Here is a 25,781-nt window from a genome sequence, read left to right as displayed (position 1 = left end):
AAGTTTGACATTGTCCACACAAGTCATAATTTCGACATTGTAAACACAATTTAGAACCCAGGAAATGTAGACTCCTCCAAATACAAATCACTTTTTAGTATTTTTAAAAATTTATTTTAAAAAATAACAATTGCAATGACATCAATGATCAATCACCTGTACTCCCCCTACTGTTGATGGGGGGAAAACCTTCTGTGTAGTTGAGTCCCAAAGGAAAATCAAGACATTATTATCAGGCACCCAAAAGCCAGAAAATGCTGTTGGTCCAGTGGCATAGACACTGACATATTCAATGTACCAGTGTAATTAAAATATATATTTACAATTATCCTGCAAAAAAAAAAAAAAAAAGCACTCAAGAATTGAAATAACTGCATTAAACCAATTATTCATTCACTCTCTGCATCTATGGAGTCATCACTAGTCACAAGGACAAATGAATAAAAGAACTTTTAGTAACAACAAAAAAATCCAAACCTCAACCCACTTTGTGGGTTATTATGGGGTGCTAAAATAACCACAATCAAGGGCCATGAGTTAGTTGAAATGCAATGACAAAATGACAACTGACGTATGTCATCTCAAATACTCAAATTCAGAAAAAAATAAATTCTGCAACAATATGAGGTTGGTATTACTATGTACAAACTTACAGACACAAATAAATAGTATTTTAGAACTGCTGCTGGCTTAAGGACTAAAAATTAGGTCTGGGGACTTTCTGAACTCTGCATCTTAAAGACTCCTAAATAAACCAAGGGATATAAACTCCTCATTGCTTTTAGTAACCTATCTGAAAAACTTGGGGCTTACTGAATAAAATATCTCAAACTCATGTAAAGAGCCAGAAGTTTCTAGTGAACCTACGAAAGCATCATAAGCCTCTCTCGATAATTGGAAGCCAGGACAGATGATTAGATTCCAGAATGAGGAAGATACTTCACTTCCTGCTTCCTTTGCATAGCTCTGTACCTCTATCTATTTCTATCATTACAATGATTTCCCTTTGTGGTGTTTTCTTCAGAGCGTTTAGTATCTTTTCCCTCTTAATACAATTATTTAAAAAGAGCCAATCTTTACTCTTGGTATTTAAGTCGAACCCAAATGTTCTTCGAAAGAATTAAGTTTTCCTTCTTTGCTTCCAGAGAAGGCAGCAACTCTTCCGAAATATTATCTTACTTCTCCCAGGGTTTAACATGTAGAAAGGAAATAGATTTCTGAGGCACAATCCATTCTAGGAACTGTGGCCTAGTTCCTGACACTGCAGGAATCTCATACCGCAGGCACCATTATTTCCAGTCTGCAGTTTATCTTCAGAATGTGAAAACCTTTGTGCACAAGGTCTATGAGGAAAAGTGGGAAACAAATGGAAACTGGCACCAAAAAGTCAACTGCCATGGGAAGAACGAAAATGTTCAAAGCGCTGTAGGAGTGAAGCCAGCATCCATCTCAAGCTCTAGTGGGTAACCTGGAGTATGTCCAGGACAGTTCGACTGAACAGTGCTTTCCAGAAATTCTCAAGGACCAAATCTCAGACTTCTCCCTTTCCATGCTTGTTAAAAGGTTACTGTAAATGTAAATTAGTCTCTTCATCTTAATGATCCATCCTAGGCATCCATCCACTGGAGAATCATGCTATATGACAACACATGGGTATATATACTACTCTCTCTCTTCTTGTAGACTTAAACACACACAAACCCTTCTACTTCCCAAATGCTGTCACACCAAGCCTATGATTGAAAACCTGTAGTTTGGCTCTGTTTAAGAGTTATTACAAATGTCCTCAGAACTTCAGCAGAGAAATCATTGTACTGTTTTCTTCTCTACTTAGGAAAGGCAGTTTCAAAGTCCAATACTTTCTAAATTCTCTTAAAAGTAGCCATAGTCAGAACTATGGTCCAGATGACCTGTCAACAGATGGACAAGTAGACCACAACTTGTCAAAGCTAAAAAAGATTCAGCAATTATATTTTTAGTGCTTTAGTCTTTTATCATTCTATCTCCGGAATTAGATTTTTCTTGGTTGAAGTCCAAAAATGACAACCTATCATCTGGGCAGACAGATTCTTATTACCACAGATTAGATGAATGCATCTCAGAGAATTTATTGTTTCCGTATCATGAGATGGAACTTCCTTGCCTGGAAGTCATCTCTGAATACAAACTGTCCATTCGCTTAGCCTGAGATCCCTCATTAGAGGGATGGATGATGTTTAGATTCCATGGGAAGGAGAGGGCTGCAGCTTCCCTGATTGCAGTTTAGGTTGAGAAGGTTGTTCTTCCCTGTTGAGATGGCTGGCTGGCTTTACCAGTCAACGTAAGTGCTATGTGTGGTACTGCAGGGCTGGCATGGGTCCCTTGCATCATCCTAATCCATGAAATGTCAATGTCATCAACAGTCTAAAATAGGTCCTGACTGAAAGGGTGAGACAAAGGTTTGCAACTTCAATTTGCCAGATACCACTGCAATCATACTGAGCCACTTGTTAAAACTAAGAAGGTTTCTGTCCTGTAGAAAAGGGCAGAATGTTTTCATCGGTGTCCCATTGGAAGATCTGATCAATTTCCTAGAACAGTAGGAAACAGTGGCGAAGAACATGATCTTGTTCAGCTCCATCATGGCTTGGGGTTAGGACACTCGGATGATCTGTGTCATTGCTTCTTCATCTGCTTGGTTTGGATCCTAGAGACAAAGAAAGTATAATAATGATTACAGTTCTTTGCAAAAGCAACAGGAAACTTGTGGCTCTCACTATATTACCAAGGGAATAGAAACAACTTTGCCAAGTAAACTAAAGGCCTGTAATGCCCTGGAGTCTGCATACATGGATTAAAATGCAGCTCCATTAGGCAACAAGAGACAATACAAACACTCCAGAGTTGATGGTATATCTCTTTCCCAAGTACCTGTGTTATGCTTTACCCTTAAAATTTAAGGGTCCTTATAGGTGGCTTAAGAAAAAGACCCAGAGAAACCACGTCAAGCTGTATTTGTGTGTCATGTTTTCATACTTAAACACTACCACTTAGCTAGAAACAGACACTCAGATTTAAACCCAACCTAAAAGATAAGGTAGTAGCCATGAAGTTGGGAGTGAAAAGCTTTATAGATTGGCTATTTTAAAGACAAAGGTCCTAATGGCAGGAGACAGACCAATGAACAGTATAGGAAGAGCATAAAGACCAAGGAATAGGAAGAAATGAAGCCAGAGGTAGGCAGGAGCTAGATCATGCAGGACTTTACTATCTACGGTGAACACTTTGGATTTTAGTCTAAGTGCCAAAAAATAAGGAAAGGGCAGGAGTGAAAGGGGTTTACACAAGACAATGACGTGATATGATATACATTTTAAAAAGATCACACTAAGATGTGGATAATGGAGAGGAGCACAGAGTGGGAGAAGGGGGACCAGTAGGCAGCTATAATATTAATCAAAACAAAAGAAGAGAGGATTAGATCAGGCTGAGAGTGGATGGAAAGGAAAAAAGTTAACTGATTCAGTTATATTTTAGAGGTAAACCAAGAAGATTCTTCAAAAATTGGACAATTCTAGCTTTAGTAACTGTGACGATAAATATGTTACTTGTTGAGATCAGTGGCTGGTTTAGGCATTAAAAAGAAAAAAAAAAGTTCTATTTTGACTATTGACTCAGAAATGTCAATAAGATAAAATCACAGACTCGGATGTAAGAATCATTATAATAGAGTAGTTACAGAGTAAGTCTTGGAATTATACTGCTGGCTTTGAATTTCAGTTGTACCATTTTATTAGGTAGTTTACCTTAGGCAAACTGCTTAACCTCTCTAAATCTCAGATTCAACTACCAAATGGAAACATTCTGCCCTCATGGGGTTTGTAAAGATTCAGTGAAAAAAAAAAAAAGCTTATGAAAAGTGCTTAACATATTGCCTGACACATAGTGTTTGCTGCTGTCCTTTGAAAATCAAGAAAAGTGAGAATTTCTGACAAAGATCAAGGGGGAAAAAAACACTTTAGTATTTTTAAGATGAAAGGGAATATAAGAGACACAATGTTGCATTCAATTTAAAAATGTCATCAGTCCCTAATGAGAAAAGAATAAGAAGACACTGTAAAGGCTTCTTTCTACCCAAGAAAAACAAGGCAATAAAAAGAATGAAAAGTAGTAAGTCTTCTTACCTGCATATGAGGACTATCCTTTTCCTTTGGGGAGAAAAATCGTCCACCTTCACCACGCTTCCGTGCCATGGCATGACGGTGCCGAGACTCATGCAGGTATTTCTAAAACAAAAGAAATAAAACCATTCCTAGCCTAATTTGCAGGTAAGTGTGGCCATGTAATTAAATTTTGGCTGAGATGTATGGAATTAACCAAAAACTTCCTTAAAAGAGAGGTGCCTTTTTATTTCCTTTGCTCCTAAGCTAGAGCCCAAGCAGCCTATTTGGACTACAAATAGCATACTTAAGAATATTAGAATAAGATAGGAGGAGAATGGGTCTGAATACTGTGGAAATGTGCTACCTGCCCTGGACTTCTTTTATGTAAGAAAGAAGATCTTATTTAAACTACCGTTATATTTTGTTTTTGTACTAACTTTCACAAAAGACAACAGCTTTAACCTGCCCTTAATTGTTTAGAAGGTGCCCAAGGAACAAACCATGTAAAAGGTAATTCCAACAGTAATAAGTATTCTCTTCCTGTATCCTTCCCAATGACAGACATACCCTTCTTTCCTTTGGAATCTTCCCTTCTGCCTCTAGTTTGGCCCGGGCTTGCCTCCTCTTAAGTATGCGGTGGTACTGTTTGGCATTCACATAGAGAGGCTCTTCTTCAAGCATCTCTGCCCCAGGTAGAGGGATTCTTTGGATAGCAGGCACAGATCCAGCACCAGGCACCATCTGTGTAAAGAGAAAACTAGAGTTTATTAAATAGTAACATGACATATGGACATAGGATACAGTTTTCTTTAAAAACAAAACAAAACAAAACCTTTATTGAGGTATAATTTAGATACTATACAGCATCTACTCTTTAATTTAACCACAATACCTTTACTTACTATTAAGTATTTATTGGTATTTACACCTCAGATTTTTTTCAATTATTTACATTATATTGATTTCAGATGTACAACAGTGATTAGACATTTATATAATTTCCAAAGTGATCATCCCAATAAATCTAGTGCCCACCTGACACCAGTTATTACACTATTATTTTCCTCATGCTATACTCTACATCCCCGTGACTATTTGTTAATTACCCATTTGCACCTTTTCATACCTTCATCTTCTCCTATCCCCCATCCCCAATCCAGCAAACATCAAAATACTCTCTATATCTAAGTTTGTTTCTGTTGTTTATCCTGTTCTCTAGATTGCACATGTAAGTGAAATCATGACATTTGCTTTTCTCTGACTTACTCCAATCAGTACAATACCTTCTAGGTCCACCCATGTTGTTACAGATGACAAGATTTCATTCCATTCTATTGATGAGTAATATTCCACTGTATGTATATGGACCATCTCTTTTTTATCCATTCATATGGATGTATATGTCCCTTCAAAGAAGTGTTTTGGGGCTTGTTTCTTTAGATAAACACCCAGAAGTGGGATTACTGGGTCCTTGTCTCTTATTAGACCTTTTGTTTTAAAGTCTACTTGGACTGGTATTAGTATTGCTACGAAGTTTTCTTTTTCACATTTCCATTTTTATGAAATATCTATCCCTTTACTTTCATCTGTTTTCTGATCTGAAGTCTTTTGTAGGCAGCATACCAAAAAAAAATTGTTTCTTTATATATTCAGCCACCATATGTCTTTTGATTGGAGCATTTAATCCATTTACTGTGAAAAGTAATTGACAGATATGTAGCTGCTGCCATTTTATTATTCTTTTTTTTTTTTTATTTTTTCTTCTTCTTTAAGAAGTCCCTCTAACATTTCTTGTAATACTGGTTTGGTGGTGATCAACAACTTCAGCTTTTTCTTATCTGGTAAGCTCTTTATCTGTTCTCTAATTCTCAATTATAGCTCTGTTAGGTAATTTTGGTTGTAGGTCCTTGCTTTCCCTCACTCCGAATATTTTGTGCCAGTCCCTCCTGGCCTACAAAGTTTCTGCTGAGAAAATCAGCTGACAGACTTATGGGAGCTCCCTTGTAGGTAACTGCTTTAAGATTCTGTCTTTATTTAACCTTTGGCATTTTAATTATAATGTATCTTGGTGAGGGCCTTTTTGGTTCATCTTGTTTGGGACTCCCTGTGCTTCTTGGGCTTATACATCTACTTCTTTTGCCAGATTAGGGGCGTTTTCCGTCATTATTTCTTCAAAGAGGTTTTCAACTCCTTGCTTTCTCTCTTCTTCTGGTACCCTATCATGCATGTCGGTAAACTTGATGTCCCAGAGGCCCCTTAAATTATTTTTTTTTTCCTTGTTGCTGTTCTGATTGAATGTTTTCTGCTACCTTATCTTCTAAATCGCTGATTTGATCCTCTGCTTCATCTTAATCTACTGCTGATTCCCTCTAATGTATTATTTCAGTTATTGATTTCCTCATTTCTAAATGGTTATGTTTCTTATCTCTCTGTTAAAGTTCTTACTGAGATCACTGAGCATCCTTGTAACAAGTATTTTGAACTCTGCATCTAGTAGACTGCTTGTCTACCATTTGTTTCTTTTTCTGGAACCTTTTTCTGTTCTCCTCATTTTGGCTGCCTCCCTCTATTTGTTTCTATGTATTAGTGAGAGCTGCTGTATCTCTGGTCTTAGTACAGTGTCCTTATGCAACCAGTGTCCTATAAGGCCCACTAGCACAGTCTTCCTGGTTACCTGAGCTGGGTGTGCCATAAGTGTCCCTTGTATGAGTTGTGTGTGCCCTCCCATTGCAGTTGAGCCTTGGTTGCTGTTTGCATGGCAATAGGAGGGAATGACCCTCAGGCTGACTGTGAAAACTGACAGTGACTATAATAGGGAAGCTGTTGTGCAGGGACTGACCCTTTTACAAAGCAGGATTTGCTTTAAGCAGAGCTCTGGTACTTGCTGGTTCTGTCATTTGCGGAGGCAGCTGGGCTGGGTGGCACTCCAGCTCAGTCCAGCCTCCTGGGAGGGGCCCCGCTGCAAGCCAAGTTCAGCTGCTGCCCGCGCCCTGCCCAGTGCCACCTGGCAAGAGCTACAAAATACACAGATGTCTGCCACCAGTGCTTGGCTTGGAGATGCCGGGGGGGGGGCGGGGGGTGGTTAAACTGAAAATCGAGGTTGGCTGCCACTAGTACCTGGCTTGGGGCTGCTTAGCAAGAGGTATGGGGCATGCCGAGGCCAGGTGCTATTTGTTTGGGGTTTGTGAATCTTTCCAAGACTTCAGGAAATTTGCAACAAGACTACAGACAGGCCATTTTATGGAAAAGCCACTTGAAGTGGCTTGGGTGGACCCACAAGTAGGGTGGGGCAGGGTTTCGGGGAATCACCTAGGTGGGTTGACAGAGATTCAGATATGGCAGTTACATGCAAAGAGTGGGAAGGGCTCAGCAAGGAAACAATGCCTTCTACCAGCACTTCTGTTTGGGAGAAAGCTGCCCCTCAAGCACTTACCCCAAAGCTAGACAATTCAGTTCCTCCTTTTATGTCCCTGGCACCTTTCCTGTTGCTGCTCCAGTGCTGGACTGAGTCTGTCAGCAAGTCAATGTGCAGGCCCTTCTTTTAAGAGGAATGCCTGGGACTCCTGTAGCCCTCTGTCTCACTAAGTAACAAATTCTGTTGGTTTTCATAGTCAGAAGTTGTGCGGACTTGTCTTCTTGGTACTGGTGCTTTGGGCTGAGGGGTCTGGTGTGGGAGTGGGACCCCTCATTCCTTTGGGGCACCTCCATAGCCAAGATACCCCTCCTGATTATCTACCACCACACAGAGGTGTGAGGCCAATCCATTCAGCGTCTCTGCCCCTCTTACCACTCTCAATGTGGCTTCTTCTGTACATCCTTAGTTATAGGACTTCTGTTCAGCTAGACTTCAGGTGATTCTCAATGACGGCTGTTTTGTAACTTAGTTGTAATTCTGATGTGGTTGTAAGAGAATGCCAGCACGGCATTCACCTACTCCATTGTCATATGAGGAAACAGTTCCTTGACCCCTATTAATCTATTTTCTTTGGAGGTTAAAAAGAGTAGCTTTTATAGGGTGTTCAGTGAAATGTGGTTCCTGGGAAACATTTACATAAAATGTCTTCATTTTAACAAACGTTTCAGATGATTATGTCAGAGGGGGGCGAGGAACCACATTAAGAACTGACATAACCTGGTCCACATTCTTGTCCACCCATGGCTCTATTTTCTAGGGGTGTCTGACGCCATCTAATGGTCAGGAATAGTAATTGTAGAACAGTAAAACAGTACAAAAGGAAAAGAGGTACAAATTTACTGTGTTACTACAAATGCCTATAAGCTATTTAACTAATTAAATAGTTAGCTTACTATATAATTCAATCCTAATTTTTCTAAACCAATAAAAATATAACAGAGTACGACATTTATGAGGCAAGAAGTTACAGTCTCCTGTGCCTCACTCTCTCCCCAAATGTAACAAAAGTGAATGTCTGCACTGTTTCTTCTGGTAATTTCCCCTATCTTTGTGTAGGCTTCTATTACTTAATTCTTAAACTAACCATTTTTAATATGTACTAGCATCCTATTTGTACACATAAGGATATAGATTTCACACACACAACCCAATAACTCTCCTTCTCTATCTTCCCAACATATTTGTATCACACATAATTTGTTTTCTTTGATTACAATCTTTCTAATTTTTAGCTTACTTCTTATTTCATCTACTATGGACAATATATTTTCTAATTCCCAAAGATTAGTAGTCTAACACTCCCTTCACTATTTGAATTCTTCCAGATAATATAAAAACAAACACCTACATCTGTTTAACCAGTGTTATATCTCCATCACCGAGAATACCAATGGTACATGCTAGATACTCAGAATGAATTTTTAGTTTGTTGTAATGTTTATTGTACAAGTAGATCTCTGTAAATGCCTTAAGGATCAATCTCAATCCCAGGAGGTCAACATTATAAATAAGCTTTATGAGAGAAATCAAAATTCAAGTTAAAGAATTTTTCAAAGACAGAGATAAACAGAAAATTACAGATAAAAATAGTGAGCTGAAGAATCCATTTTCTTACCATGACCATCCCTCCTGAATTGACCACATTGCCTGCCACTGGTAGTGTCACAGTGACAGTCCCTTGTCCACTGCTGGTTGTATTGGTGTTGGCTCCTGTCTGAACAATCTGGGCTCCTGCCAAACTGGCTGCTGGGATGGTGATCATGCCTGAAACAGGGACTGTAACTTTAAGAAAATAAAACATAAAACAAAGAAAAAACAGGTACACAGAAAGGGAACACAGTTAGTCCCTCTTCTATCTGGCACATGCTCATTCACACTGGGAAAACATACTAAACAGCACAAGGGGAGAAAAAGCACTCACCCATTCTCTGCTTGGCTTACTACATAAAATCCAAGTAATCAATCTTTAAAATTCTATTAACTATCTGGGTTCCAGTTCTGAATAAATCTATCCTTGAATGGATACTTTCCTAGGCATTACAATAATAGTTTTCAATGGATGGTAAGACAGTTTGGAGGCTCCTCTTCTATGGGTCAGTCTGAATAGAGCTATATCCACTGTTTCTGTGCATGTGAATGACCTGCTTAAGGATGAAGATTTCAATAACTTATAATCTGTTTTATCCTAAACTGACAATGAGTCAGCCAGCTGCAGGACTAAAACAAAATTAAATCAAGCACTACATATCCCCAAACTATCAACAGCAGCACTTGAGGTTGTGCCCAATCCAGTGCAAGCCCCCTTCTGAGTCATATGAGAGCATACTGGTACTCTATTTGTATATTGCTAAGTTTTAATCACAAGTCAAATCTTTAGTCACAGAATCTAAGTGAGACGTCCTTTAAGATTTAACTATTTGACGAATCCTTCCGAAAGTTCTCAAGTTCAGATTGAGCCATCTCCTTCTCTCTGAAGTACATTCTCTTCTCAAGCCATATTTTATCTCTTCTTTATGCATCATCTTCTTCTTTACCTCTTCTTTATGCATCATCTTCTTCTGGAACATATCTCTATAAAGGCCCTGCACTATATTTATTTGTTCACATGCATGTCTCACTTACTAGAAGCCCTTTAAGAAAGCTTTTTTTCTTAGCAAAGTGCTATACAGTAGACATATAAGAAGTCTTTCTGAAATAAGCAATGAAGTGGCCCTGAGAAAAACAAACAAACAAAAAACCTAAACAGCAATAATATTCCAGGTGCCAATTTGACTTCTGATCTATTTCTCCCAACAAAGTAACTCATTTCCAATCTCCGAGGGATTAAAGTTTATTCAATCCCTAGGACTGCTCTTTTAACCACTGTAGGAATTGTAGTGGTTAATTAAATCAACATTGGTCATGTATTGGTGACAAGGAACCAACAATCAATAGAGACTTTTAGAGGAAATCTTATTTTGTGCTCAAAATTATGTCATGTTGAGGTCACTACAAAATTTATGAAGCAGTCATTTGCTCAATGGATGAAAAGGGTGTCCCTCAAAGTCCCACAGAAATGAATGAGCACACTTACCTTGCTGGAGAATGGTGCCATCTGCATTAACTGGCTGATAGACAATGGTCTGCCCTTCAGCAGTCTGTGCCACTTGCTGCCCCTGCACAGCAATCTGCTGCTGTGTCTGCAGGAAATAAATCATGACACATTTTACAGATTCCAGATACCACAAAGAAAAGGACCATGTAGTCCTTTATATAAAAAAAAAAAAAAAAAAAAAAAAAAAAAAAAAAAAAAAAAGAGAGAGAGAGAGAGAGAGAAAAAAAGAGAAAAAGAAAAAAGAAAAAAATTACCTGGGTCTGGCCAGCAGTGACGGCTGTCTGGGGCTGCTGGATGATGATCTGCTGGGTCTGGCCCTGCTGGCCCTGCACCTGCACAGCCTGCCCACCCTGGATCTGGATCTGTCCAGGTGGGACCAATTGAATCTGTGAAAGAGAACATGAAGAAAGGTTAGTACCCCACTGACACTGGTCTCTTTCGGTTCTGGAGTGTTACCCAAATTCCTCTTGAAAGCAGGAAAATACTCTCTATTATGAGATAACTTGTTTTCCACTTATGAAACAAAGGGGGAAATTCTGATCACTGTCTGGATACTGAATCATTAAGTAATCAATATCAGTTATTTTTAAAGCATGTTCATTTAAAAGTACATCCTGAAGTATTTTTTACAGATAAAATGATATTTTATATATTAGGAATAATTCTTGAGAGCAGAATACAGATGAAACTAGAAAGAAAATTGATTATGTGTTGATAACTGTTGACGGGTATGGTGATTCATACCATTCTTTTTTGTCCATGTTTAAAGTTTTCTATAATTATATTTTTTAAAAAATTAAGTTATTTCTAATTTCCAACTCTAAGCTGAGATCATATAAATATGTATATACAAAAGCCTTAAACACACAGAAAAGTAGAGACTACCATATCAGATACTCCTGTAGTCACCATGTATATTTAACAAGTTAACATTTGCCATATTTCTCATTTAACATTCCCTTCCCAACTAAAAGGTAATCGCTATAGTAAAACTGGTGACATTCCTTACAGAACATATTTTATACATGTATATCCATCCATAAATATACATGATACTGCTTTATATTAAAAAATTTCAAATAAACGGCACCATATTTTATCTTTTTACAGTTAGCATTGTTTCAAAGATATAGCCAGCTGAAATAGAATTAGTTCATTAATTTATTTGGTGTAAAGTACCACATTAAGTAATTATAATATAATTTATTCATCCATTCCCATTAATATTTGGGTTTGATACTATCCGTGGTTTTTGGCATCCACTAGAGGTCTTGGAACATATTACCCACAAATAAGGTAATATGTTTCTTGAATCTATGTCTTGGGTCTGTACTCCAGGTCCGTGGGACCTTAACCTAAAACTGCATGTAAAATTTTGCATATATATGGACAACTGCATCTTTTCTAAAGGCGGGGGGCAGGGCAAAGGTTTCACTGGAATGCTAAAATAGAGGATGTAATCCAAAAAATGTTAAGTACTCTCCGAAAAGAAATGGTTGTTCAAAAAACACTAATGAGAAGTGACTTCTTCTAAAAAGGAATTGAAACCTTAAGCATTCTGAGGAAGGCTATGGAATCTGACCTAGAGCCTTATATACGTTAACAGAAAATAATTCTTCCAGGATGGTTAGATTACTTATGGTCCTGCTTGGAGGAAGGAGAATAAAGAAACTTGCCTAAACTCTTAAAGGCCCCCTATATACAACATACATACATACATAACCATAAAAATCACAGAATTTAGAGTTGTAATGGACCCTAGAAATCATCTGATATAAACTGCATTTTCGAATGAGGAAACTGACAATCAAATGACGTGGTCAAGATTAGAAAGCTTTTAATGGCACATCTGAGAATGACAGTCAGGTCACTACACTTCCAGTATACTATTTTTAGCACTATACCACAGTGTCCATTTAAGAGTGGAGAGGAAGGTGGGGCAAGGGGGGACTGGAGAGGAGGCAATGAGGAAGGACAGAAATAAAATAGCTGTGTGAAATAGAGTAAAGTATACATACTGGGAATATATTTATAGTTTCATACATTTATGCATGGAGAAATGTGTAAACTATTTTTAATTCTAACTACAACTTTATCATGGCAAAAATGTGCCAATGGCTTTTAAATATATACAATGTTCCCACCCCTTAACAAATTGCCCTAAAAATGAATTCAACTGAAAAATAAAACTACCATGCTCAAATACATTTATAGTAACCTTACCATAAAAGCAAAAAAAAACCCCCAAAAAACAAAACAAAAAAATAAAACAAAAAAAAAACAAACAAAAAGAAAACTAAATAGTTTGCAAACTGTAAATTCTGATTCATCAAACTGATTGACCATTACGAAGGAATTAAAAAATAAGAAAATCATGTGGAAGTAATTTTACACAAAGAAAAACAAAATAAAAACAAAACTACATGCATGGCACAGCGGTGCCCAGAAAGTATGTATAACAATCACAGGGAATATGCAAAAATTAAGTTTGATTTATCAAGTAATGTGATCATGGCGGTTTCCCTCCTGCCCCCCAATATATGTAATTCCTCCAGAAAAACTAACACATTAATGTGATCATCCTGTTAAAAACAAAATATATGCATATAGTAAAAAGTCAATAGTTCCTCCTCATCCTCATTTCCATGCTAATAAACACATATACCCATAGGGGTTTGCCTATTAATTACAAAGATGAGATTGGTTTATACTTCTCTGCAAATTATTTTTTCCCATGTCACCCTTTTTAACAACACACCATTAATGTATAAATATGATATAACTTAACACAACCATTTCCTTACTCTTATTAATGGACATTCAGGATACAAAAAAATGTTTGATTTTTTTTGCTGGTACAATGCTGCAATAAATGTTTTTGTTTATTTCTTCCTACATATCTATGCTTTTCTTCTAATAGGATAGATTTTCAGAGATGGGACGGGTAAATCAAAGGTTTATATATTTAATAGTGAGATGCCTTTCCATAATGAATTTAGAATTTAAATTTAGAACTGGGTTTAATTATTCTTTCTTCTACATCCTTGTCTTGTTTACCTTTATTTTCTGCTTCTGAATCAGTCTTTCCAGTGGATTTATCTAATATCTAATTGATCTGTTTAAAGAATAGGCTATTATTTACCCTTTCTACATTTTTGTTAAGTTTTCTACTTAATTTTAACCTGGTTTTTGATCATTTTGTTCTTTTTCTCGCTTAAGAGATATGCCATTTTCGATTTTTTAAAAAAATAAAGTATTTAAGGTTATAGATTTTGCTCTAAATACAGTGTTAGGTGTGTGCAGTGGGTATGGACTAAAGGTTTTCTTTTTCATCACTTGCTAGATAACTCAAATTATAAATTAAATGGAAATGTTGCAGGATGTGGAGACTGCTGGTGGGACTGCAAATTGGTACAGCCACTTTGGAAAACAGTATGGAGGATTTTCCACAAAAAACTTAGAACTGATCTACCATATGATCCAGCTATCCTTCTACTGGGTATTTACCCCAAAGACTTAGATATTTGTACACTGATGTTCATAGCAGCATTATTCACAGTGGCCAGGACATGGAAGCAACTGAAATGTCCTTTGATAGATGACTGGCTAAAGAAACTGTGGTGCATATATACAATGGAATATTACTCAGCCATAAGAAGAGATGAAACACTGCCACTTGCAACAACATGGATGGACCCTGAAATAATCATACTAAGTGAAATAAGTCAGACAGAAAAGGTTGAAAATCACGTAACACTTATATGTATATAAACCTAAAACCAACAAGTGAACAGGACAAACAAAGACTCATGGATATGGACAATGGACTAGTGGTTACAAGAAAGGAGTGGGGAAGGGAAAAAAATAAAATGTTTTCAAAAAAATAAGCAAAAAAAAAAAAAAAAAAAAAAGGAAAAGAAAATTTCCCATGGCAAAGAAAAAGGAAAAACTAGTTTGTGATATTGTGTAAGTTTACTGTCAAATAGTAACCATTTCAATAAATAACCATTATAAATTTTTTTTTAAAAGTTCCCTTCTACTCCTATTTTTTATTTTATTTTTTTTTTTAGCATTTTCGTCATGCAAGACTTTTAGACTCTGTCAAATAAAATGCTTTTTCTGCATTGATTGCAATGATTAATTGTGGTTTTGCCCCCTTTATTCTATTAATGTGACTGTGAGATAATAGAAACTATATATATTTATTGGTCTCTGCCCCCAGTTCCTGGCACAGAGCTCCTAAAACCCTTGCAATTCCCTAAACAATAAACACACAGACTAAATAGAAAGAAATGAAAAAGGACAATATTTCTGACCAAAACCAACAATATCCAAAGCAGAATTCCCTCCTTCAGTGAGAAGTGCCAACAAAGGTCACACCAAGAATTACTGTTATTAAACCAGATTCTCATCTCTTTGTATTCTTTATATCGATTAATCATGCCTCATTTTTTTCTTACTAGGGAAGTACACTTTCTGTACAGTTCTGCTTTATCACTGGTACTACAAAGGTGGAATAGCAACTAAATGCAAATAGAGAACAGGAAGCAATTAAATGCAATATCAACTGTTAAAACGGTTTGCCATAACTACTCTTTAAAAACTTCTATACTGATATAGTCTAGACATTTTTTTCATACCACTCACCTGCTGCAAACCCTGTGTCCCAGATACAGGTACTTGCATGATGGTTTGACCTTGTCCACCAGGGACAGCCTGGACCATGATGGGTTGGCCAGTTGATGTGATTAACTGGCCTCCACTGACCTGTACCATTAATGGCTGCCCCTGGACCTAGAACGAAGGAAAATAAGGACAATGAAATAACATTAAGATACAAAATGGTTTTACTAAAAGACAATCACTGGAACTATTTCTCTGCCTTGCGAGAGAGAGAAAAGTTAGGAGAGACTCTAAAAAAATAAGTCTCAAGTACTTATCCTCAAATTCTATCTCCTTCAAACACCTATGGTACCTTTGACTAAAGGTCAACCTGACTCCTTTAAAGTCAGACATAATGGAGTATATCCAGTCTTTGGAAAGTCTCAACAGACCTAAAATATTTGCCACCAAATACAGGCTAAATCTATGAGTAGCATTTGATCAAAATGTCAAGACTATTTGCCTTTTGAGACTAATATTCAGGAATGGTGTCTATTAAGGGCTGAAGATAAGGTAATGAGAGGGGTAGCTGATAGTGCTGATGATGGTGATTTCAAGTTCTAAATAACCTGGAGGGAGTAAATCGAACTATACCCAGTAATGACTCCATGAGGCTGGGTAGCAAGCAGTTCTGGAATTTTATGTGGAAGACCCTTTCTCCCCATAGTTGCTCAAGCATAAATGAAATGTACATCTTTTACCCTCTTCACCTTACTCTGGGAATTCTAGTTTGGTTGTTCAAAGAGCCCACTAGTAAAAACTGCCTAGAAATATTTTCCGGTCAGTCTGCAGCATCTGTGGTGAAATTCCTCACACTGGAAGCACTCATTTTAAATTTAAAAGAAGCGTTGACAAATGTGAAAATTATAAAGAGCACTCGCATATACTAAAAAATTCCCAACTTTCAAGCTCCCATGAATAAACGGAATATTCTAGGAGCCAGGACATTGGACATTGTAAGTGCTCTGTTACATATGAAGTCCCAATATACCTAGCTAATAGAATGCCTACTAGAAGCCAAAAAATAAGTCATTTTAAAAGTGAAATGGAATATTCAACAGAAGAACTAGAAGTCAAAAACATTCATTTTCAGATTCTATCTTTGTTTTGAGGAATTATTTGTAACAGAACGAAATATTTGTATGATGAAAAATTCACTCTTAATGCCAGTGAAAGTAGGTTCAAATAACAAAAATTAGTTAAAGGACCAATCAGTCCTAAAGGAGATTAGATAGATATTAAGTAACCCCCCAACAAAATGTATCAGAATCTTTAGGAATATTCAAAACCCTAGCTTTTGTTAGACTGTTCATTGAGAAATTCCACTTTACTTTTAAGGACTTTACAATCTGATTCTCCCAATCCTAAATAGAATTCCCTTTGCTATACCAATGTCTGCATATGCTCTCTGAAGAAAGATTTTTCAGAATATTTATTGCATGAATACCTGAAAGAACTATTTACAATTCTCCAAAATAATGAGACCCCTAAGGAGCAGTTTCCATTATTTCCAGAAACTTCTTTTAAATAAAATCTACACAGGTAAAAAATACAAATTTTAAGGCATAACTTAATAATTTTCTGGCTAGCCAATCATCTTAACATCTCCACTATTAACATGCTAAAAATGCACATGATAAACCTTTTGAGACTCCAAGGAGCCCTCTATATTTACAACATGATTACAAGGACACATGCATCAGACAAGAAGCCATACAGTTAAGAGCATGTTGCATTCCCATTCCACAAGTGGTTAATGACAATACTGTTTTACATATCAATAAGATGAAGCATGAGAAACATAAATTACAAGCTATTGAACTCTGAGATTCCAATATATTTTGGAATAACCTACAAGCTTAGCTTCTTGCAGCCTAATTTAGGTTCAGCATTAGCTGTATATCACCATCGAACACTATAGGTGGCAGATGTGGAGGTGGGGCCAAAAGAGTAAAATAAAACGATTTCAATAAGGGGTAGTTAATTGTAGGATGTTTAGCAGCACTAGCAATAAAGTGAGTTTTGAGTTCTACATTCTAAGTCCTACTTTGAATCATTTCCATTCGACGATGAAAAAAAGGTAGGGTACCCCAAATCTTGACAGTTTCTCAAAAATATGGTCATTTTAGTCAAAGAAACCTACAGACACAACAAAGACTATAATTAAGAGCTTATCTTCCTAATTATATCCTTAGGATATTTAACTTGGCTATACATAATGTTAGGGAACTGCATTACTTAAGTAAGAATTCTTATAGTGGCTACAATACTTAAGACCTACAGAAAACATATCCTACACACGTCCAACCAAGAGGTATGGTAAAATCTTTGCAGATCTAATAAGACAGATTACTACTTCTCCAGGAAAGGTAGTAAAAAGGCAACAGTTAAGAGATTAACAAAATTTAGTCATTAGATAAACCTTGCCAAGTATAATAATTATTTTGCAGCTGATCTGCCCTTTTAATAAAAAATAAAGCACAATCTGGCCCAGTTAATATGCATATATATTTCCTCTACTATTATACAAATTCATGAAATTTTACCATCCAATCTGATTAGAGTTTGAGCTCTAAATAGGTTCTAATGTCGTTCCTAAGAAATTCTTCTTGTCACTTACACCTCTTCTTTCCAAGGCATTCCCAAAAAAACATACTAACCAAATGCAATTTTCAGAAAATTGACACTGGGGTCACTACATGACTTGACATGAAACATTAGAAAACCAGCATGTTATAAGCCTTAAAGACAAGTTAGCATCAAAGACATGCAACTAATTTTGCCATTCCTCCTTGAGATCCTACCACAAACAGCACCAGACATGAGGAAAGGAAACGTTCATGCAGTGCTTACAGAGAATCAGAGAGAGCACCACTACCTGGAGGGTCTGGACTTGCTGGCCTGAGGCGGATGCCACCTGGGCCTCAGTCTGCAACTGGACAGCAGTGACACCACCCTGCTGCTGAGAACAGGAACAGGAAGAGCTTGAAATGTGTCAGGAAGAAAATGTATGGTTCAAGACATGAGATCACCTTACCTCTTATAGGAGAGGGAGTGAGTCGTCTTTCAACAGCTCTACCCTATACAGGGCTGTGAAATTGCACAGACTCCCTATACTGAAGTTGTTTTATTGAAAGTAGTAGGATTAAAGATATTAATCAGCCCTTTGTCCCCAGGGTAGAACTCAAAACACACTTCTGTGACTTAGAAACATCAGAATAGTCATCATTAACAAAAAAAATTTTAACACAATCCTTCTCTCCAGAAACAGGAATTTGGTCCTTTTACCTACAAAGTTATCTTAATGCTCTTTTTATTTCCTCAAATGAGTTCACAAGAACAAAGGTTTTAACAGCTTTGAAGCTACAATGAAGAATTTCTGGGGCTTAAATGCAATCACCAGAAAAAAGAACAAAGCAATCATTGTGAACCAAAATCATTTTCATGAGGTCACTGCCCTGATGTCCCAAAACTAAGATTAGTTCTACTCAACTAGACTGCCTTAGAAGCAACATTTTCAGTGATTCAAGCGAATTTTTATGTCCTCTAATGACAAAGTGACAGAAAAAGAATTCACCCACCAGGGCACTGGTATGGATGGAATGCCCTTTGTGGAATCCTCTTTACTAAGGCAACTGAAGGAAGCTACCAGAGTCACAGCAGCTGTATGGAAGGAAAAGCCAGCAAGGAAGTTTAAATAATTATTCTCTTAATTAAGAGTAGCTTCCTCCTTTGATCATTAGATAGGACAACTCACCATCAAAACTTCTCATGCTCTCTCTACTAACCATTTTTCTATATTATCTAAGTTCCATTTTGGAAACAAAATAGTCCCAATTTTGGCCTAAGGTGAAATTGTTGCGTAATAGATATCTTCTAGGGAGAAAAATAAAATAAAGCCAGGTATAAAGCATCAGAAAATATAAACTGTGTATAATTCAAGAAAGCACCAATTTAATTAGGAATAAACCAGGAGCCAGGAATTCCTTTCTAATATGTGCTTTTCCAGAAGGGTGGCTGTCTATTATCCTCATGGTGAACTAGAAATTTTCAGAATAAGCACGGTGATGGATCAAATCAAAGAACAGAGGATTCCTTGGAAGCTGACTATCTTGGTTTATGTATTGTGGCCAAAGCCTTACTAGATCATAAACTAGCTTAAATCAAGAAGAAAAACAACCAAATTGAATCCATAATAAAACAAAAACTCCAAACTTCCATCTGAAAATAGACTAGGTGTTTTAACTTTTAATAAGATAAAAGGGGCAATTTACTATTAAAACAGGCTCAATAAAGAGTGATCACGGACTGGACACAGAGAACAGGAGAAAAAACGCAAGAAATTCAATCTCCAAAAGGTACTTCAGAGCAAGTCTTCGGACTCATTATTTATAAGATCTGGCACCTCAAATAATTCCCCAGTTGAGTAGTGCTGTTATCAGCTCCATTGCTTTGATGTTCAGAGCAGTTTTATTTCCATACCTGCTGCTGAATCTGTCCAGCTTGTACAACAATCTGCTCTGTTGAACTATTGCTGTTTGCTGTGTACTGCTCCATGGTCCCTCCAAATTAGAATACTGTACACGGTGAATTTCACACTGGAGATCCTAGAAGACTGCAAGATGCACTCCTATTAGAATTGTTGGGAAAGAAACAAGATTGTCAATAAAGGCCTTGGCAGATGATTAACCTTGATAACTTATTGCTATACGTGAAATCAGGATAAGATAATAAATGTTTATATCGGTATCATTTTTAACTAAGATTACATGGCACAATCATAACAATATCATAAAGCTATTTCATGTTTTAGAAAACAGTTTTAGCCATTTCTTACTGGTAACTTTACTTTTCAATACTACAACCTGTAGAGCAACACTTACACCTTTGAAATAATAAGCTACAATATCACTTTACTACAAGGCTTATTTAACACTGATTTTCAGGTCTGCACACATACTTTAGAGAATATACAGTTTCTTTAACTTGTAACGAACATTTGTTGCCCACCAAACTCTCCTTTGTCCATCATATACAGTAAACAATTTAAACCTTATTATTTAGTAAGTTATTTACTAAAGCCTGAAGTCAAACATTTTACTTATCAAAATCTCCATTAAGTAGTGCTAAGTAAGAAAGTCCTAGAAGATGATTTAGGAATTTGCATTTTAATCCAGAGTAAGAAATAAAAAGGAATTATAGTAATGGCAAAATGATTATTTATTAAAGGAAAAACTTTAAATGACATGATTTTCTCTAAAAAGAACTTCGTTTCCCCCAGTCTTGAGTTTGAATGCCTAATAAATATGCTACACACCCTTAATTTTAACTTCTTATTATGGCAATCATCAAATATATGTAACAGTAGCAAGAGCATTAAAATGAAACCTCCTGGCTGTCACCCAACTTCAACAATTCTCAACCCATAGTCAATCTTATTTCACATATATCTCATCCACTTTCCACCCACCCCTGGATTATTTTGAGGCAAATCCCAGATACCATATTATTCTCCAAATCCATAAATGCTTTAGCAGCTCTAAAGAGTAAAGATTCTTTTGTCCTTATCATTTTATCATGACATTGTCTCCAAATCATTTCAAACATTAAAAAATTAGTTAAGTCCTTAACATCATCAAATATTTAGCCAATGTCCAAATTTATCATTCTTCTACACTTTAACAGTTAAAGACTCCTTCCTTTTTGAAATAAGGACACAATTAGGTAAATAGAAATGGTATCTGAGAACTTTGAAAAGACTTGATAAAAAATTGTAGCGTATTCACCTTGGAAATATGGGGGAGGTACAGGTATATACAGACAAAATAGAGTTAAATCTTTTCCCTCAATTTTTCTCCAGATCTTCATAAATCCTAAAATTCAAATAATAAAATTATGTGAGCTAAGCTGCACATTACAATAGCAAAGCAAGGCACCACTTTCCATAAATCCACACGTGGTGGATGAGATGAATCACTTGTGAGGTATCTCAATATTGTGGGAAAGAAATCAAAATATATTCAAGTATATGCTCAAATATTGAGGAAGTGTACTAATATGTAAACTTTGAAATGTATCAAAAATAAGATAGATTATTGGATTAATGGGTGGAAAGATGGAGATAGCTGATAAGACAGGTACGGTAAATGTTAACGGTAGACTCTAGGTGGTGAGCAGACAAATGTTTAATGTAAAATTCTTTCAACTTTATGCTTGAAAATTTTTATACTAAAATGTTGGAGGAAAAAATCTAACAAAAATTAACCAAGCATATCACTCATAACCAAAATAGTATGTAGTTAAGAGTATAAGAGCCATAAATGACAGGTTGACTATGCCATCATAGTCATCTGGTCATATGGTCCTCCAACTCACTACCCTTGTTCTAATGAAATGCTCATCAAGCAAATATCTAACATCATTTGGATCAGCAACACAAGTAAATTTGATAGTTATTTTTCATTGCACACTGACAACCTGTCTTTCTGATTTTTACAGCAGTTTCTTCTGAATTGGTTGACTCAGTGAGCTCCAAAATGATAGTGGGAACAGTATAGAAAATTTTAGTTAGGTTTTCAGCCAGACCAAGTGGCTCTGCCAGAGAAGTAACTGGTCTTCTCTAAACTCTTTATCTTGTCTCTAAATGCAGTACACACAATACACTCAGGGTTCTTTCTAAACTAATAAAATTAAAGAATTAAGGGTTATGATACGAAAAACTATATATGATTCCATTTATATGAAACCCTGAAAAGACAAGAGTAATCTAGAGACAGAGAACACGTCGGTAGTTCCCTGGGACTGGAGAAGTGGTGGGAGGCAGGGGAGGTAAAACTGGGAGGTTGATTGATTGGGATAGAGTACCTGCAGCTTTCTGGGGTGATAAAAATGTTTTATATATTCATTTTGGTGCATAGATGTATAAATTTGTAAAAACTCACCAAAATATAAACTTAAAATGATTACCCTTTCCATCTATATCTCAATAAAGTTGATTTAAAGAAATAAGGTTTATGAAAGAATGTCCTCTTTATTTCGACACTTCCCCAACCCCCAAACCCTCTTACTATATGAGATTCTTTCCTGGACTAATTTCCAGAAATTTACAACTTACTCAAAGAGCATGGAAATTACTAATAAATATGTCATGCAGATTTTCTTAACTAGTTTAAATATAAAAGCATTTAAATACACTTTGAAGGGTAAAAAAGGAAGCAGCTTCAAATCTAACAAATTCTCTCACTAATGTGGAAGGTGATTCAGCTAGGAGCATATTGAGATTGTTAATGTTAAGTACTGTAATGCAACTGGCTTCAGCAAAGCCATATGTTCCTACTACTATGAGCTTCAGTTAGAACTGCAGTAAAATCTGACTGTCTTTCCTCAAGTGCTTCTCTGCCCAAGATTCTGACATTAAGTCAGCCATATTTAGTCTGTCTAGCTCTTGCTTCTAACTCAGTTTCCAACGCTTTTCCTTCAGAGACTGTGTGTTTATTCTGGCTAGCATGAAAATTTTATTCCTCACACTTCAAGATTCAGAACCTGAAATGTAGCTAACTACTAGGAACTCATTCTATGTGGAACTATACACACTTCAAAGATAAAACTTCCATGAAGTCAACTATAAGCATGTGAAAAGCCCCTCAAAATTACCATATTTGACCACTGCTACCAGGAAAAGCCTAGAATAGTAGCTTTCAAACTTCTTTGACCACATGCACAGTAAGAAACACATTTCCTATCACAAGTCACTGCACATGTAACATATTAAAGAGTCTTTAAGTTTTGCAAGGAGTAAAAATCTGTACTGGAACCCTAAGAGAAACACAGTAATATGGGAGTCTGAAGGATAGAGATTTCTTCCAGCTGGAGATAGATAAAACAAGGAAGGCTTTTGAAAAACGTGGCATCTGATCTGGTCTTAAGTATGAGAAAGAATAATATATGTGTGATGATGTGGGAGGGGGTGGAGTACTCCAAATGAAGAGCCAGCATTAAAAAAAGGGACAAATTTCTGCATATGAACAGCAGATTAAAAGGTCCCGTTAGTCAAGTGACTAGACAGAGGTCACACTACTCTCTCAAAATTCCAGGTAAAGAAGTTCTTTTGCAGACAGGTGGAGGCCCTAAAAGTGGTTAACAACGAAAAATAACCTTTACAATGTGTAGCAAAAGTGTTTGGTGGTTTTAAAGTGATCAGATATATAAATGCTTTTTAAAACAATCTAAGACACTACCCCATCTATTAATGTGGATAATAAGAATTAAATGAATTTTTTAAAATGACAATAAAAATCCTCACTCTACAAAGTGAAAATGAAAACTGTCTCCCAAGTTTTAGCAGTAAAAAGAACACTGGTCTAGGAGTTTTCTGAAACGTAGCAGTTGTATGGCCTCAGTAAACATGATTATAAAAATGGGCACCATATACCAAAGACCTACTCTCTATGTGCCAGGGGCTGCACTAGGTGCTTCACATAAGTAAAAAAATTTAAAGTCCTAGGGAAGAAATCTTCCTTTCTTCCCTCAAAGAAGCCAGCCACTGTTATGGGACTGAATCCCACAAGTCAGAAACTTGTTTTTCCAACCTGAGAAAATATTCTGTATTAAGATGTACAAGGGCTTTTACCAACTGGGCTGTCCAGCCTAAATAAACTCTCACTACTACTGCCCAATGCCCTGTCCTATCTTCTTCCTCAGGCACACAGAACAATTTGGTGCCTGTGCTCATCTCTTCTGTCGGAAAAAAAATCCCATTACTCTTGGAGGCCAATCAGTGTGGCTGTTAAGCCTTCCACCGAGGCTGCTGGTAGTTCACAAACCAGTACTGTATTTCACAGAACTGAACTTGGCCTCATTAGAGGTCTAACAGGTAGGTATCAATTAGTTGTTAACATATTAAATCACCACCAGGCAGGGAAGGTTCTTATTTACCTCTACCTACTCTCTTCTGAGCATACAGACTGATGCTTGGTACATACTAACTGCTCCATACTTGGTTGTCAACGGAGATTTCTTCTCGCCCTAACGAAAACCCCACATCTGATGAAGAAATATTAACATGGACAGTATGAGAAAAATAAATAAATCAAGAGATACACGTTCTAAGTGACACACAAAAGGTAGAAGAAAAACGAATCGCACATTCTCGAGGGAGAGCTCACTAGATGAGCAATGGATGAGACCAACAATATGAAAACCAAGTTGTGCAGCATCCAGGAAAGGAATGCTCAGGGCTAGCAATCTTCCAAGAGTGAGGTTCCCGGAACCGAATGGACTGGCCTTAGCGCCCAAGGAAGAAAGGGAGACCGCTTGGTTGAGCTCCAAGACTGAGGTGTGCGGTTCTGCCCTGGCGGGCGGAGAGAAGAGGAAATGACGAGCCAAAAGGGGGTGGTAACGGAGCCGGGCCGGAGACCCGGGCCAGGCGTGTTGGGAGGGGCTCAGCAGGGCAGCCGGAGTGGGCGCACTGGCTGACTGACTCCCCCCTACCCCCAGCCAGAGAGACAGCGTGGGCGGCCCCGCAAAGCGCGGAGGTAGAGACAAGCGGGGCGGCCCCCTCTCCACGCCGCACTCGGAGCCCTGTGGCCGCGGCACGCTTCTTCCCTAGGCCTTCCCGCCGACCCAAGAGGGCTGCAGACAGACCGACCCAGCTCTCGGAGGACTGGGGACGTGGGGCCCGCGAGAGGGTGGCTTCCTGTCCCGAGGGTCGGAGCGTGGAGAATGCAAAGGCAGACTTAAGTGTGAGGCCGGAACGACCAAGAGGAAACTGCCAAGGCGGGCGCGCGTGTGTGTACCTGAGTGCAGGGGCATTCATGGTAGACAAGCCCACCACTCCCGAGCCTAAGGCCTAAGAGTCTGGGGAACCGGGACGCATCCCCAACTGGCACTGTCACCGTGCAAGGGTCTGAACCCCGAGGTGCCTGCCCCCGGGGGCGCCATGTCCGCGCGGGGCGGCCCCCTGCAGGCCTCTGCCGGGAGTGTCCCGCGGAGCTCGCAGACTCCAGGCCGGGGCCGCCAGCCGCCCAGCTCGGCTAGGCTCAGCTCGACTCCCGGGGCTCGACGGGCGCCTGGGCCTCTCCTGAGTGGTCAGCAAGACCCGCCAATCGGGGCGCTGGGGCCGGCTCTGGGCCGCTGGATATTGGCTCCTCACACTCACCGTGCCTCGCTCCCCCGGTTCGCTGCCCGCGCTGATTGGCTCCAGTACCGGACTCCGAAACCCAATCAGAGGCTCCAGCCGCCGCTGCCGCCGCCACTGCCGCTGCCTCGCAAAATGGCGAACCCGAACAAAGGGGAATCGGGCCTCCCTCCAACCGCCTCCGCGCAGGCGCCTCTGAGACCACGCCCCCTAATCTCCTTTGGGCTCACCCCATTCCCAGTTGAAAGAGCACTGCGCAGGCGTCCCCTGAAGCCACGCCCACTTCCCTGATTAGCTACCACCCGCGACCTAAGGAATACGCAGGCGCCCTCT

General features: G+C 38.1%; 1 protein-coding gene across 11 annotated transcripts; it reads right to left on the bottom strand.

The window, feature by feature from the left end:
* Positions 1-91: 91 nt before the first annotated feature.
* On the bottom strand, positions 92-25,605 carry NFYA (nuclear transcription factor Y subunit alpha). Of its 11 annotated transcripts, none has more exons than XM_016122934.2 (11): positions 25,470-25,605; positions 21,100-21,186; positions 19,796-19,943; positions 18,189-18,275; positions 15,299-15,445; positions 10,906-11,037; positions 10,631-10,736; positions 9,173-9,339; positions 4,710-4,883; positions 4,164-4,265; positions 92-2,686 (listed from the first exon to the last, which is right to left on the bottom strand). In XM_016122934.2, the coding sequence occupies exons 3-11, from the start codon at positions 19,868-19,870 to the stop codon at positions 2,633-2,635; spliced, it is 1,044 nt and encodes a 347-aa protein (XP_015978420.1). In that variant the 5' UTR covers positions 19,871-19,943; positions 21,100-21,186; positions 25,470-25,605; the 3' UTR covers positions 92-2,632. The 11 variants fall into 11 exon arrangements, with proteins under 11 accessions (XP_015978420.1, XP_015978419.1, XP_015978426.1 ...); XM_016122933.2 differs by lacking the exon at positions 25,470-25,605 and adding an exon at positions 25,108-25,352; XM_016122940.2 differs by lacking the exon at positions 21,100-21,186 and having other exon boundaries at positions 18,192-18,275; positions 25,470-25,591.
* Between the last annotated feature and the right edge of the window lie 176 nt (positions 25,606-25,781).

Source organism: Rousettus aegyptiacus, unplaced genomic scaffold (assembly GCF_014176215.1).
Source record: "Rousettus aegyptiacus isolate mRouAeg1 unplaced genomic scaffold, mRouAeg1.p scaffold_m13_p_1, whole genome shotgun sequence".
Classification (NCBI taxonomy): domain Eukaryota; kingdom Metazoa; phylum Chordata; class Mammalia; order Chiroptera; family Pteropodidae; genus Rousettus; species Rousettus aegyptiacus.
The sequence above is the reverse complement of the archived record's forward strand: the minus strand, read 5'-3'. Positions and strand labels throughout refer to the sequence as shown.